The sequence below is a fragment of the Denticeps clupeoides genome, chromosome 8 (assembly GCF_900700375.1).
Source record: "Denticeps clupeoides chromosome 8, fDenClu1.1, whole genome shotgun sequence".
NCBI lineage: Eukaryota > Metazoa > Chordata > Actinopteri > Clupeiformes > Denticipitidae > Denticeps > Denticeps clupeoides.
The window spans coordinates 7896688-7913107 of record NC_041714.1 but is presented as its reverse complement, the minus strand read 5'-3'; the positions used below and the strand labels follow the sequence as shown (position 1 = coordinate 7913107).

Genomic DNA, 16420 nt, shown 5'->3' with positions numbered 1-16420 from the left:
AGAGTGTTGCATCCCTCTGCAAGATATCTCACTATTTTTGACTTTTCTGAGCCTGTCAAGTCCTTCATTTGACCCATTTTGCCAAAGGAAAGGAAGTTGCCTAATAATTATGCACACCTGATATAGGGTGTTGATGTCATTAGACCACACCCCTTCTCATTACAGAGGTGCACATCACCTAATATGCTTAATTGGTAGTAGGCTTTCGAGCCTATACAGCTTGGAGTAAGACAACATGCATGAAGAGGATGATGTGGACAAAATACTCATTTGCCTAATAATTCTGCACTCCCTGTAGACTGAATGTTGTGCCATTGAGATGAAAGATCAGTACCCAAACAGTACTTACATACTCTACTGTTTTACGCTTCTTCAGCTGCTCATAAAAAGGTTTTCTACTCTGACTGCAGCCGAATTTTTGGCCTCTTATTTAAGGAATGTGAAAACTTGACTGATGCTGATATCTGTCCAAGAAATTTAGACGACTGCTTTATTTTCTTTCAAAATATTTCCTGACAGAGATAATTATTTTGCTGTGAAACAAATTAGCTTGAACTAGTAAGTCTGTGCTGTGTGTGTGTGTGTGTGTGTGTGTGTGTGTGTGTGTGTGTGTGTGTGTGTGTGTGTGTGTCTACAGATGGCTTTCTCATTGATTCCAAGACCTAGGGCCTGTAGCTTTCTCTCATGTAGTTGAAGGAAAAAGTGGTTTAGGAGAGGAGGTGCAGGGGGTGATAGAGCTACTACTACTTTGGCCAATGGCAATCGATAGCCAGTGGAGGTGACCTATGCCCTTTTTGGTTGATTGAAATCTTGTCCTGGCGCTGCATTCTGGACGATTTGTACAGGTTTGACTGTTGATGCTTGGAGACCTGTGACTAGAGAAACCTGCTTTTGGAGAGTTTCAGCTGTAGGTAATGACTCTTCATCCATGTGTCTAAAAGACAAATGAAGATGTGCACAGATGAAGCACACAATATGGGGAAACTGGAGGAGAACACAGGTACTTGTATAAAATGCAGCATGAGAGCTCTAGCCGGCATGGAGAGAACAAGACAAGTCAATAGTTTTCAACTCGTGAAGAGTATCGTATTGCTTTTAATTGTTTGATTCTGGTTGAAAGCGTTGGAGAAGCTAGTGAAGTATTTTGTGATTTTCTGCTCTACAGTGGGAGAGATGCATTGATTGAATGAGTATTAAAAATGGCTTGAATACTTCACTCTCAGTTAGCGGCGTGAATAAATGGAGGGACGCGCTATTGACCAAGAAAGCCAAAAAGTGGCAAAAGGTGTAGCAACCAAGGGAAACTGGTGAAGAAGGATTCAAAGTTACCATCTGAGAAGGTTATGACTGGTGGAGGCAGTGAAAGACTGAGCACTGATTTGAGAATAATTATGCTGGATGAGCAGATGGATTCTCAGATCACACTTCATGCGTTGTTCTCCTTTTGGGATCTGTTGTTTTTTGCTGATGTAAAGACCTCACTCATCTATATTTACAGTCATGTAATTTGTTAATGGAGTACAACTGTAGTTCTTTCTCTTGATTTCACTAAGTAAGTAAAGGAAGTTTATTTATTTAGTAGGGCCTTTGACAGACAGTAAGTTATAAGACACTGGTTAAACAGGAATGTTTTTTGCTGCTTTTTAATGTGTAGGTGGACTCGGTGTTATTGGAAGACATAGTCACCACGTGCCTTTAGACGTGTACGTGGAATGACTGAGGGACCCTGCTGCCCAGACCTGCGTCTGACATGCCGAATAATGTTTCAAGAACAGCAATGTAATCTTGGGCTTGTTCGTGCAGGGCTCTGTATTTCAGGATCAAGATCTTATATTAAATTCTTTAAAAGTTACGCAGCCAATGCATCACGTGCAGAATCTTTCATTTCACTCAGAATCTTTCATGTACTCTTTCGATATTTTTTTTGTTAGTGTCTGGGCAGCCTGACCCATTGTGTGCAACTTTAACAACGTTCCTGTCTGTCCCTCAGATGGTTACACGCGGCTGTGAGACCAGCGAGATGACGCTGCGCCGCAACAGCCTGGGCCAGCTGGGATTTCACGTGAACTTCGAGGGCATCGTGGCTGACGTGGAGCCGTTTGGCTTTGCCTGGAAGGCTGGCCTGAGGCAGGGCAGCCGTCTGGTGGAGATCTGCAAGGTTGCCGTGGCAACACTCACTCACGAGCAGATGATTGACCTGCTGCGCACATCGGTCACCGTCAAAGTGGTCATCATCCAGCCTCATGAGGACGGCACACCGCGCAGGTAAACACCGCAGTCCCCTTTACATTGGTTCTATATTTGCATTTACAGCATTTATCAGAATAAATGTTCTATACCTGGAAGGATGTTTATGTTCTTGCTTAATTTTAAGTTTGTGTGATTTCTGGCCTTTGCTCAATTGCGTCCTTGAAACATTTTAAATAAATTAGCCTCCATAAAATAATAGGGGAATTTCAGCTATTTCATTAGTTTTAGCTTTTTAGACCATCATACTCTAAGATTGTGCCCTCTGTGTAATGTGCCATTGTGGGTGGAGATGATGGAGGCACAAATGCTCGACATTGGGTGAAAAAGGTGAGTTAATGAAATGATTAAAGAAAAGAAAGGTTTTGGTGATGGCCGAAAACAGGCAGCTTCCAACTCAAAATACACGCAGCACATGGGAAACAATGCAGGACAGCATGTGTGTCTTGCTGGTGCACTTTTGAAGCAGAACCTCATGTGAATGGGTCTCACTTGGGTGAGCCCAGAGGCACCTGGGCATCACGCCATGACTGCAGAAAGATACCTAGATGTAGCTATTTCCAGCTACCAGAGTCGTTTACAGCCTTACCAACGTCTTCACCGTCTTCAACAACATCTTTTTAATGAACCATGATTGTTTCCCATGAAAACCAAGATACTTCTTAATGACCCTAATCTTTTGAACAGTAGTATATGTTTTATTTTGAGAAAAGAACATATAGTCAAACCAAAAGGATCATCTCTACTTGTTTTAGTAACGTGTTTGTTGATGACTTGCCATAACTCAGAAGTCAGATGTTGGCAAATCTTCTTGTTCTTCCATTGTCCAGCTCGTTTCTAACATGATGATGATAGTGGTTTGAGAAGCCCTGCCCTGAGCAATAGGTGTTTCTGTTTGAAATGGTGGTTCTGGCATGGGCCTTATCTCAACCCACTCTACATGCCTGGAGCTGGAAATGCACCTGCGCCGATCCCCCGGGTGCAACGCGGCATGCTGGAGGGTGACGCTGCCTGCAGAGCAGCTGTCTATAGGCAGGTGCTCACTGACCGGCCGGACCCGGCCGGTCATTATCGCAGAAAAGGGGACAGAACCAGGAGCAGCACCTCATTATCTTATCTCCAGCACTTGTCAGGGTTTTTACTCCAGGGCTCCCCCTCGAATTAGAAGGTGAGAGGTCACCCGAGGAATCTCGAGAGCCCTCCAGATCTTCCGTTCCTTCTCCCAGACGACAATGGGAGCTCCAGTTTCATGGGCATTATCTCAGTTGAGAGGAATTTGTGGGAAACTGAAGGTGCCGGAGCAGCAGCAGCAGCAGTGAACACGAGCTCCCTGCCCCGCAGCCTCAACCTTGACTCCAGAACATTCTCTCTCAGAAAGGCCAGTGTGGACGGCCTCAGACTCTCTGAGGCCTTGTTTTTTACATCACGTCTTTTATTTTAAAGCGCACAATGTTTTCTACACTCGCCCAGCACACACACTCCGTTCATTTATTCTTTTGGATGTTTTATTTATCTACCTTTGCTGCTGAGGCTGTGAGACCCTCCATGGTTTACAGTAGCTGTCTTCTGTCTGGGGCAACTTGAGATATGGCTCTAATGTTAGTCTAACCCTGGAACACGCATTTATTTACCCTGGAAAGGCCGGATGTGGCATCAACCTCCCTGAAGGATAAGCGCATACGGAGGACTTTGGAGATCCGGAGAAAGGAAACGCACAGACGTCTGAGTGCCGCTGCTGTCCGTACCGAATCCTAGTGAAACGGTCTCGTGGGTTTGTTTTGGGGCTTGTGTGTGTGTCTATGCCTTTGACATGTGGCCTTTTTCTCTATCCATATTTATCCCTAATATTTTTGACTTCAGCATCTGGGATAGAGATTAAAGATTGAGAAAGGCATAAATGCTGCGGCCTAAATCCAGTTTGGGTCTCATAGCTCGTTTGTATTTCTTTACATTTTATATTTTGACATCTGACTGTTGATTTGCTCCATGTAAACTGAGCGATGTCGGCTCCTGAGCGCTCCCTGTGGGCGGTTGTGCTCAGCGGGCCTGCGGTCAGGAAGAGAAAAAGACCAACGGGTCCCACTGCATGGACCTGGCTGTCAGCGGTGATCCCTTATTTCTCCTCCTGCGTGGAGCTACGTTGGGTGTTTGGAAGGTCAGAATCCTGGTCAGCAGGGCTTTGTAGGAGACGTTTGGTGAAGAGCCAGTGGAAAATGGTCGATTTCAAAGGGCGACCCACCTATCGATCAGTGCAGAGTTCCTCACTGAAGGGCTATACATCCTCTACAGCTTGACTACCACTCCTGGCTACAAATTAAACAGGAGTACATACAGAGCAGCTTATGAAAATGGTGTTTATTGCTCCGTTAAAGGCCTATTTTTAGCAACGCTTTAGTCGCAGTGAACTGGAACGCGTTATGACACCACTGTTTATAATTTCCTGGTGATATTGTGGCTCTTGGCTGAATGTTCTGGAAAAAAAGAGGAGATTCATAAATCTTCACTGGCCCGTTGATCTGAATAAAGGGGGATTTCTCTCTCCCAGGCCGTGGCTGGGAAAAAGTCGGCAGAGGCTCTTTATGATGGACTCCCTCCAGGTTTCGGGGAGGTGCCAGCCAGCGGCCCTGGGACTTCACAGCACTGCACAGTTCGTACAGGGGACCAGAGACCCGCGTGGCGGGGGTCACTTTGACCCGTAAACGGCGAAATGTTCATGCTCTAATCTCTCTTATGCACAAAGACTGAATACTGCGGACTGGTTTCCTGTGCCATTCCAGGTGAAGGTGGACATCTGGATGCATGTGGCCCTGGTATCCCAGCGTGAGGTTCAAGGTGTGTGAGGCAGAGTAGTCTCTGAAATGGCATTCAGCATCTGAGAACTTGTCTGCTAACCTCCTGCTGACATCGCTTAACCGATACTGAAGCTAATTGTGTGTGGCAACACCAATACTTAATCTGTTTAATGGCTTGTTAGCAACGCTAGATGAAGTGCTGAGTGCTAGCGGGAGGTTTTTTTTTTTTTTGTCAAGCTCACACCAGGGTTAATAATGTCCCTTAAGAGCAGCAGTGTGTTTAGCGGGGATGTTATGTACACCTTTAAATCTCTTCAGCAGTCTGCTCCAGGATTTTACACTTTATGGAATAAATGACATACAGTACAGGCCAAAAGTTTAGACACTTCTCACATCAATGTGTTTTCAGTGAGGATCTACCAATGTAAATGGTCATGAAAATAAAGAAAACACATCGAAGGTGTGTCCAAACATTTGGCCTGTACTGTACAGATTCAACTAGGGAGACATAGGGAGGCGTGGTTTGGTTCAAAAGAAACTCAATTTAAACCATATATACATATATTTTAAAAAGGAACTGGAAGTGAACCTGAACTCTGAATAAAATGTGGTGGGCACTAAATTAACATTGGGTTGATGTTATTGTATACAAACTACATAGCGTTTGGAGATCTAAGACAGTAAGATCCAAGTATGAACCAAGATTAAGATCTACAAGTCTAAATGGAAAGCTCTACAATATTGTACACTGAAAATCTGTCATCCTCACCACCTTCTGTACCACTGTAGCCTACAGATGCCAACTGAGTGTGTGCCACCATTTTGTGTGAGTTACCATGTGTGTCTACCTCGCCTTGCTCCCTGATGTCTGTGATTGTGTGTGGACTTCATATGGGGAACCTAGGTGTTGGAACTGGAGGTGGGTTGAGGATTATGCACTTCCTGGGGAGGGGTGGGATTCATAGTAAGCTGAAATCTTCCCGACACGCGTTTTATGTTGGTAGTATTGCAATGTTCTGCTGTCCTGCATTCATGCAGATGTTACTTTGACTTATACCACTAATTTTGTTGTAGACCACTTACACCCCCTCATGATAACAGTATGAGGGGATGGCAGTGACCTCTTTCAGCAGGATAATGTGTCCTGACACAGAGAAACAAATGTTCAGGAATGATTTGAGGTTAACTTGACCTCCACATGACACCTTCTGATGTCTGGAATTTAATGGCTATAAGCCGTTTAGTCAGAGAGGGAAATAAACCATATTAGGGAGGTTCTAATATTGTGTAAAAATATAATTTTTATATCTACCATGCCTACCAACTGCTTGAAAGCATCATTAGAACCTACTGTTCTACTGAAGAGTGGGTGTGGCACCCAGGCTGGATTGGTGGTGGAGCAGGGAGTGGAAATGTTTGGTCTGCTTGCAGGTTTTAAGTGATGCTTTAGCTGAGATTTGGGGCTCCGCTGAGGCAGCAAATGTGTGTTCAGCTGTGTTTATTGCAAGCCCAAAGCAGCGGAAGGCTTCCCACTCCCATCCATCTCAGCAGACTTCAGCAGCGATGTCTCTATGTTGTCTTTTCCTGGTACTGTTTTCAGGGTGAAACAAAGGCTTTTCCTCTTTTTCATTCGGCAGTCACTCACTGTCCATACTTGGCCAACAGTTGCCAGGACACACAGGAATTTCCGAGTTTAGAACCATTAAAAACCTTCTCCAGACAGAAAGATTAGATGCTCATGTACACTTTCAGCCCTTCACTGAGGAGAAGCGCTGGCACGGCAGTTATGCTAATGTTGACGCGTCTCCCACCCTATAGGCTTTAGGATACGGACACACAGAAACACCCACGCACTCACACACACTATCCCTGGCCTTCTGGTGCTTTTCCTTTTGTGCATAATATGCCTCGTTTGTGTTTTAGGGGCTGCTCTGAGCTCTACCGGATCCCCATGGTGGAGTATAAGCTGGACAGCGAGGGAACGCCGTGCGAATACAAGACGCCCTTTAGGAGAAACACCACCTGGCACCGCGTTCCCGCCGCCGGCGGCCAGCCGCTGTCCCGGGGTTCACCCACGCAAGGCCCGGAACGGGTGCAGTGCCAGCCCCACCTGCAGCACGCCCAGTCTGGCATCCCCCGAAGCACATCGTTTGACAGGAAACTGCCTGATGGGTCAAGGTGGGGCCATCCACTTTCGAGCAACCCCTTTCCTGCTACTCACTATTCATAGTTCTTACTGCCAGACTGACTAGGTGACTGAATGGAAAATTGCTAGTCAAGAATAGGTATTAAGGAACCAGTTTCTTATTTACATATGTTGCATTACCTAGTTGTTGCAGTTTTGTGCGTGTTTGGTGTATTTTTGGAGGGAAATCAAGGTTAAAGGTCACGTATCTAATTACCTCTTACTGACAGTATCTAAGTACATCTTAGTAATAACCAGAAGTGATTCTTGGGTGTTGGGTCTAGCATCCTTGTTGACTACTGTTTGGTTATACAGAATATATAATCATTGGTAAGAAATATAGATCATGGAAATGTTGCATTCATTTAAGGTTCTGTTACAAGACATTTTTACGCATGCACACAGACCAAAAAGAAGGGAGTGGTGGTATATAGTTTTCTTCCATTAGCAAAATAGACTAACTTGTTGGGTAATCATGTGATCTTTTACATCTGTACATTATTAGTGCTGTAAATAATTTTTTTAAATGTAATTCCTCAGACTAAAGGTTGCTATAATGTACATATTTCAAACTATTACAAAAAAATGTGTTTCTCAGTAGTTCAGTTGGGCAATTTTATTTTTTAAAATGTCTTAAGGGCTAATTCAGATTATGCGTTGTCTCAGAATCTTAAGACTTTATTAATCCCAGAGCAAATTGCTTAAATTATGACTGCCACAACACACAGTGACACAGAGAGAGAGACGCAAAATAGAGACACGGAACAATATAAAATAAAGTAATATGAAATTAAATAATTTAAATATTTTCATCTGGTCACGACTGATTTCCTCTGATTTCTCTAACTGCAAAATCATACCTAGATCATACCTGCATTATCTACAGCAAGAGTAGTACAGTTTTTTATTTTGAAAAGTTGCCAAAAAATAAGGCTTTTTTTTTTTAAAGCATAACAATGGCAAATAAAGTCTGCACAATTCTTGTTTGGAACAGTTTTTGTCTGACTTTGGAATCTCTTTAAAACATTTGTCCTGCAGCACAGACATATACTCCTGTCTCCCCCACTCACTTTCATCTCCCTCTCTTGCCTACCTCCCTGACCTCTCCAGCTCTCCTCTGTGAAAAGCTCTCTGAGGAACAGAGATGCTCTTTCAACAGCTGAAACTGGCTGTTGCACAGAAATTGGTTCAGGAAGCAAATAAGTTTCATGAAGGAAAAAATATGGGGAAAAACGTGTCGGGGCCCCCAAAAACACATAATAGAAATGGTCTAAGATGATCACGTTAGTCACCTGGAAGTGCAGACGGCTCATGCTGATTTTAATAGACTGTGTCATCATGAGCTTGTTTCTGGCATTTTTATGTTCACACATGATTCATGGCATAGTTCTTTTTGTTCCTGCAAATTTCTTTTTTCCTTTTGATTTCCAGATTTCTATTTGACATTTTCCCTCCAACGTCGTTGCAAGTCTGCCATTTGTTCTCCTCCAGAATGCCACGGTGGCCTGGGTGACCTTTTTCGCTGAGCGTGATTTTCCGAGCCCCCGTGTGGCATTTGCTGCTAGCGCGTTGTGATAATGTGGGAAGGGGGTCTCGCATTGTCGGGGATCCATGCGCTGTGCCTCAACATCGGCGGACGGTGACTGATAGAGCCGCTAACATGGCACGGTCAATTAAACTCAAGAGCAAGTCAAAAGAAAGAGACTCTTTCCCTGGGGCTGCACATATCCACTGTCATGTGCTAACACTACACATCAATGCTTGAATGTAGTGCTTAAAAAGAGCACTGGAGAGGAGGAGATGGCAGCATGAGAAGAACAATGCAGCAAAATGCAGCAGCACAACTAATCTTCAACCTTCCCAAATTCTCCCACACCACCCCTCTGCAACGCTCCCTCCACTGGCTCCCAGTAGCTGCACGCATCAGGTTCAAAATACTGATGCTGGCCTACAAAGCCAAACATGGAGCAGCACCATCCTACCTCACAGCCCTTATTACACCTCGCACTGCACCTCGTCTACTCCGAGCCTCCAGTACTGCTCGCCTGGTCCCTCCATCTCTGAAGGTAAAAGGAAACATTCATCCAGACTCTTCTCCGTCTTGGCCCCTCGGTGGTGGAATGAACTTCCCCTCGAGGTCAGAACAGCTCAGTCACTGAGCACCTTCAAACGACAGCTCAAGACCTTCCTCTTTAAATAATATTTAGATTAAATTGTAATTTTCTTGTTGTCGAACTTTGTGTACAGAATCTACAACAGAGTGAATAAAATAGATGTATTCATAGTTGGGGTCCTAGTGAACCGGAACTGATCTCTTCATCGATGGTAACTTGAAAGCACGTTGTAAGTCGCTCTGGATAAGGGCGTCTGCCAAATGCCATAAATGTAAATGAAAACTGAGAGAAACAGTAACATGGGGCCGCAGCGAACAAAGCAATTAGCGACGCCGGCTTGTTGCGACTGCAGCAATGCATTTCCATACCATATGCATTCCGCCTGCAGCGCCCAGCATATGTCTGGCAGCTGCGACTCCTGCAGCCCTCGGACGTGACGCGTGTTTCTGTGCTCATATGGCATCTGCCTACAGAGAGCGGCACTGCGCGCTTCATGCGTGACTCACACGTGGAGAGGTCCGCCGGGCTCCCTTCCACTCCGACTCCAGACTGTGGCCGCGGGGCCGGATCTGCTGAAAATGAGAGCCGCTGCAAGGTGTCGCCATGATGCTGTTTCCTGTCCGGTGTTATTCTGGAGGGGCTGCCTTCAAACCTACCTCATCAAATCCATACATTTCTGTGGTCTAGAGAGGGAAGAATAGAAGCGGCTGTTTCATGTTAACTGAAGTGGTCCGGGGGGGTGCGGGGTAGAACAAACCAGATGGGAACGGTCTGAGGATCTTTTAGCGAGGTGACAGGGTGCCTGGAATGGATTTCTGATGTCAGCTCCCAGACAGTTGATGGGACGATGTGGGGATATTGCAAAAGTGACTGGTGTAGCAATAAGTCCGGCTCACTTACTTGATCTGTGGTTTTGGGAGTATAATAAACTCTTGTTATGTCCTGGGTGAGGGAAAATTCTTTACAATAGCAGTAATGGCTGACAGAATTCATTTCCATAAATGTACTTTGAATTCTGTTACATTTCATCGAAATGAATGTATTCAGACTGCTTTTGAATACAGTTTTGAAATGCATATGTAAAACAGCTGTGCTGTTTCATTTGCTACACATGCTGGGTTATCACCACAAGCTTGAATAAAATATCAGCATGAATAGAGCTGCAACAACTATTATTGATAACACGTATAAATTATTATTAAAATGTTTACTTGCCAATTTACTTAACACTTTCTTGTAGGTTAAAAAAAACCCAGTGATCCTCTACCCAACTATATTATTCAGTCCTCTAGCCAACTGCATTATCCTCTACCCAGCTATCTTATTTAAATAAATCTTTTATTCATGAGTGCATACATTTTGAAATAACCAACTAATTCATTTACCAAGAAAAGGTTCTGTGCAAACAAACTGAACCTAATGTTAGGGGTGACCTTAAGACTGCAATGTTGAGTGGAAAAGACTCTTTCTTTTCGGTCGCTGTTACTGTTCTCCAGAGAGTGGTCTGTGCTTGCGTTTTGTTCTAACTGTCTTTAAAACGGACTTTATTCTGCAGTAGGTACGTTGAAACAGGACATTCGCATGGGAACAGAATCAGACATTTGCCTTTCCATTTTCCTATTGTTCAGTGATTGCGGTGAACGTTGCATGGTGCTCTGGTTCTGAAAGTGACTCATGTGTCATTTCTTGAGTAAGATGACCGATTGTGTTCTCATTTATGGTTCCGCTCTGACTGTCGAAACATCTGCAGGTTCTAAGCAACCCCATTTCCCGGATCTTTAATTCCATTCAAAAGAACCTTTATTATATTGTCACGGAGTGACGCTCAGAGTGGCCTTCTGCCGGAATGATTAAATCTTGGCTGCTTGTCACTATTTGGGGGTCACGTCCAGGTGTTTTGGGTTTGGAGCTGACTTGGTACATGGGGGATACCATCACTGGGGGTTTTGGGGGTTTTGGTGTAGGTGTTTTTGTTACTTTTGTTTGTGTGATTAAGCACATTCTTGTAAGTATTTTGGGGTAATTTTGTGTTTTGTTTTTTTGTGATTTTATAATGAATGTTTACATTTACATTTACATTTATGGCATTTATCAGATGCCCTTATCCAGAGCGACTTACAGTCAGTAGTTACAGGAGACATTCTCCCTGGAGCGACTTAAGGTTAAGTGTCTTGCTCAGAGACACAATGGTAGTAAGTGGGATTTGAACCTGGGTCTTCTGGTTCATAGGCGAGTGTGTTACCCACTAGGCTACTACCACGCCTGTTTAGAGAGAGAGAGCGAAACTTTAGTTACTTATCATTGCTGCAGGACCATTTGGTCTAGCCTGACCCAGTTAGTTTTTCATGTCTTGTGTTTTTTTTTTTTTTGTTCTTTTCATGTTTGATTTATTTTTTTTTATTCATATTTGCAGATTTTTCTATCACTTTTGGGAAAAGGGGGGAAAAGAATAAAAAAAAAAGGCCTTTCTTTTTGACTCTGCCACCGGACATCCTGCCACATGTACATTGGAATTTAGAGAGCACCCTCATTTTAAATCAAAAATATGAATATACTCCAGTCACATTTTTCCTCTCCTCTGGTCCTCTTCCTTTCAGGACCCTACAGGATGTGGACAACCCCCAGATGTCTTGCAGTAAGGGTGACCTCACTCAGCTCTATCGCAGCTCCCCCAGTAACCAGTCCTCCTCCAGTGACCCTGGACCCTGTGGAAGCGCCACCTGGGCCCATCAGCCCGGGTATGTGGGAGATAGAGACTACTAAACTACATCATTTTTGGTAACATCTGTAAACGTGCAAAGGAGTGCAATGAAATGGAATTTGCTGCAGAAATGCTTTATTTCAAATGGTGCCCATGTTTATGGGTGTATTAATGGGTCCAGTTTTTTAGTAGTGGAAGTCATATTTATGACATGGTGTGAACAGAAAAAGGACTAACGTCCCATCTGAGCTGAGGTGATGACCCCTTTCAAATGAATTCACAGTATGAAAACAAGAGGAACCATTTCCTGTGTTATTCTGGACAACCTCACAAGATTTTATCTTTTTGCTTAGATTTGAGCTCCTAATGAGAATCTATAAATGCCTCCAGAATGTAATCCATGCTACCACTAGCAGATATGTGGATGTGTGACTCTGAAACCAGCCCACTGGCTGAATGATCGTGTCATTCCCTTGCCTGGCAGAACATGAACAAGCTCCATTTGGGAGAGCCCCTCTTTCGCCTGTGGAATGATTGGGAATCACATGACCTGATTGTCTAGAGCTGCTAGATATAGGGCTGTGATTTGCGGTAGCCCGGTAAACAGAGTGGATCTATAGTTCATGGGTTAGGCTATTATAAGTGGGCTATTTGAGGTTAAATGGCCAAAACGGTCTTTATAGCCTCAAATGAGCCACGGACACCCCTCTTCACTTAGGGGCCAAAAGTCGAGCTACCCACCCCACAGTGTGTTCTTCACAAACTACAGCTCTAATCCAGACCAACACAAGCTCTATTGCATTGGTTATTGCACCTGATTAGATGTAAATGCCATGTGAACCATACCAACCTATAGTGAATGTTGAGAAAGAGGAAGCTTCACCCATACCTCTGCTACTGGAACCTGCATTGTCATGGTGTCCCACATGCAGCTGCTAATTTGTGTGTTGACTAAAGCATTACTTTAAGCCTCGCTGACATTCTCCCATCCAAATCCCTCAAATTGGCTGTTGATCAAGTGAAAGTGAAGTGATTGTCATACACATGGTGACACAATGAAATGTGCCCTCTGCTTTTAACCATCACCCTTAGTGAGCAGTGAGCAGCCATGACAGGCACCCGGGGAGCAGTGTGTGGCGACGGTGCTTTGCTCAGTAGCACCTTGGCGGCTCAGGATTCGAACCGACAACCTTCTGATTCCAATACCACTTCCTTAACCGCTAGGCCACCACTGCCCCCATCAGCAACCCCTAATGACTGCGTGAACCGGCAGGATGGGCATTTTGCAGTCAGAGTGAAAAATTAAAAGGATAAAAAGTGTACAGGCATAACATCCATGCAGTGCTTTGTATTCAGTGGTGGGATTGTAAACTGCATTCATGCAGGTTACTGTTGTATACAGGCCATAGAGTTAATGTGAGCAGATGCTTAAAGGGACAAAACCAACCTAGATATGTATTTGTCATGTGGTGTGTTCTGTGTTAGTTCCACACAACAGAACACAGACCCATGTTCGAGGTCCAGCACTGTATATCTGTCCCACAGTTAGGCAATCACATTATCTGATTGGTCAAAACAGATTAGACCTAAGCATTTTGTATTCCAACATTCTGTGTTTTGCAATGTGTATACTGTCAATTATTTTATAATAGAGTTAGAGTTCAAATGAATGTCTTTTTGCTCTCAGATGCCAGTCTCCTGTCTTACATGAGCACTCGGGTGAGGTGCAGGGCATGATGGGAGACGGTGAGTGTTTAAGGCAAAGAGAGCACACGCTGGAACGGGCGCGGTCGGCAGGTGAGTCCAACACCAGGTGTGAAGTGACCCAGATACTCTACAGCACACTGTACATGTGTAGTAGCCACTATTTTCTGTCTTTCAGAAGCCAAGTGGCACATCCCTTCCACAAAGATCCTTAACTCCCTCAAAGAGCGGTCTAAAGACTCCCCCAACAAGCTGACCCGTGTAAGTCTTCTACTGCTACGTCTGTGTGTTTGTGTGTGCTCTTCTTAGTCCTAATATGTGTTAAAAACTATTTCATTACCTTTTCCATTGATATATGTCCCTAATGAAGATCACAGTTATATGGTAGATGTTGTAGAGGCTGTGATGTTTAAAAATATAGAGTATGATTGCAAAAGACCTTTTTTGCATTTGTTTGTGAAATCTCCAAGGTGAGTGAGGCCATCAGCTTTTTAGAGGCCAATTAGGGTCAGAATTCAATCGCACTGCTGTAACCCCTGACCCCAGAATTTCCATCCGTGCAAAGGTCAGGCCTGAGCAGATAAGGTCAGCTGCCTGTCAGCCACTTTGTCATCCGATAAAAAAGGGGCAAGTGAATCTCCAGCAACACAGAACCCTGCACCCACTTCCCCATAATCTGTTCTCGAAGGGTTGTGCAATGAGAATATTGGCTTGTGCGCTAAATGATCTTCAAAGGGAAACACACACACGCTTGTGTGCAGTTGTTCTCTGATAATTCAACTCAATTGCCCCCCTGATGCTTTTGGAATACATTCTGGACTTGATTAATGGTTTAGCTCCACCTTGTAAAGTGGCAGGGCGGGGAATTTGGGTAAAGGTTAAGGCTTTATGTTATCTAGAGCTAAACATAATTTCTGCTTAATTACCTCTCTCATAAAGTGCAGGAATCACTGTAGGTAGCAATCAAGGTTCCAGTTCCTCTCTCTCTCACACACACACACACACACCCACACAGCCAAACAGAACGGTCCCTCCTTCATTATGCCAAATGGCTTTTCCCCCATCCTTGCTGGAGTATATGGCGCACGTCTGAGATTTTGCTATTACGCCGTGGAGCTGGTCATTACAGCAGTAATTGCTCAGACGCATTAGGAAGCAGGAACAGATTTCGGATGGACGTTTGCAGGGGAAAGTAATTAGCTAGAATAATGAGGCTGGCAGAGACTGGGGATGAACACGGTGCTGTATTGTGTAGAGAGAGAGTTGGAGGTGAGGATAATGTTTGTTTCATTGTTTATGTTGATTTATTTATGCATATTTTTGTCCATGCTTGTCTCTTTATTTTATGGCTGCCAAATTAATAAAAAATTATTAATCACACATTTTGTAATTAATTAATCACAATTTTTTTTATGTGGAGATGATCTGGTCTTTTTTTTATAAGACACCCCACAGTGTTTGACAGTAAATAAAGTTTTATTTTCATGCAAATTACTTTGTTTTTTAATGTTTTTTTAAGCAGACAACCTTCTTTAAAATTTCCGCCTAAGGGCTAATTCAGATGATTCACCCAATAATGAACCGTGAACCATGTGCTATGTGGTACTGTGGGAGTTTAAATATTTTCATCTGGTCACCCCTGATTTTTTTTTTGACGCAAGCGCAACGCAGACAGACCTGAAGCACACAAATGCGCAAGCAACAGATGAGTCATCTGAAAAAAACTCCTCTCCTGTCCATATCCAACTTTATGTAGATGATAAACCCCACACAGGAAGTAAACAAAATGGAGCTGCGTCCATTTATTTGAACGTGTCGAATATTCATCATGTCATTGCAACAGTTAATGGGTTCATTTTGACAGCCCTAGATTAGTTACGTGTTCCTGCGTTTTTGTTCATAGGGTGGAGAGAAGAACTGCTCCAGCCACTCAAGCAGTAACACTCTGTCCAGCAACGCCTCGTCCAGTAACAGTGATGAGAAGCACTTTGGCTCCGATGACCTGATGGACCCTGAGATACTGGGCCTCACCTACATCAAGGGAGCATCCACAGACAGCGGGATCGACACTGCCCCCTGCATACCCCCACCCCCCACAGGACCTGCAGGACTCTCGGGTGCCTCAGGACCCTCTCCAGTGTCCTGCTCCCGGGCTGCTCTCCAGGGCAGGGGTGCTGAGCAGGGCCACCCTTGGGTTTCAGAGGATGGAACTCCACTGGAGGACGAACATGGGAAGATCTACCTGCCGCAAGGCTACGCAGCTGCCCTTGCCGCTGGTCATGTGACTGAGGGGAGCATGGGAGATCTGAACGAGGTCTCCTCACACTCCAGGTAAAGGGGTCTTCAGGTCATTCTTATTTATAGGATGTTTATGGGTGTATTAATGGGTCCAGTTTTATACATTTTATGCACACTCACTTACAGATAAACCCACTTGTTAATTTTTTATCCCCTTGTCTCTACCGTTGCCGTGGTAGTAGCCTAGTGGGTAAGGCACTCGCCTATGAAGACCCAGTTTCAAATTGTGTCCCTGAGCAAGACAGAGGGACTGTCCCTGTAACTACTGACTGAAGTAACACGAGTGACTGTGTCTGTACTTGATATGTTTACACAGATTCTATATTTTCATAATTTGCTATATTTTTAACCTAAAGTATTTACAGTTTTAAAGGTGTTG

At 44.2% G+C, this 16420-nt stretch overlaps 1 protein-coding gene across 2 annotated transcripts in view; it reads left to right on the top strand.

Annotated features, from left to right (window-relative positions):
• Nucleotides 1-16420, top strand: part of LOC114795750 (signal-induced proliferation-associated 1-like protein 2) — an 83082-nt gene that overhangs the window by 53241 nt on the left and 13421 nt on the right. For both annotated transcript variants that reach the window (XM_028989352.1, XM_028989354.1), the window contains exons 9-14: nucleotides 1991-2265; nucleotides 6963-7217; nucleotides 11936-12076; nucleotides 13727-13836; nucleotides 13922-14004; nucleotides 15647-16074. In XM_028989352.1, coding sequence (XP_028845185.1) covers nucleotides 1991-2265; nucleotides 6963-7217; nucleotides 11936-12076; nucleotides 13727-13836; nucleotides 13922-14004; nucleotides 15647-16074 — 1292 coding nt within the window. The remainder of the gene's footprint in view (nucleotides 1-1990; nucleotides 2266-6962; nucleotides 7218-11935; nucleotides 12077-13726; nucleotides 13837-13921; nucleotides 14005-15646; nucleotides 16075-16420) is intronic.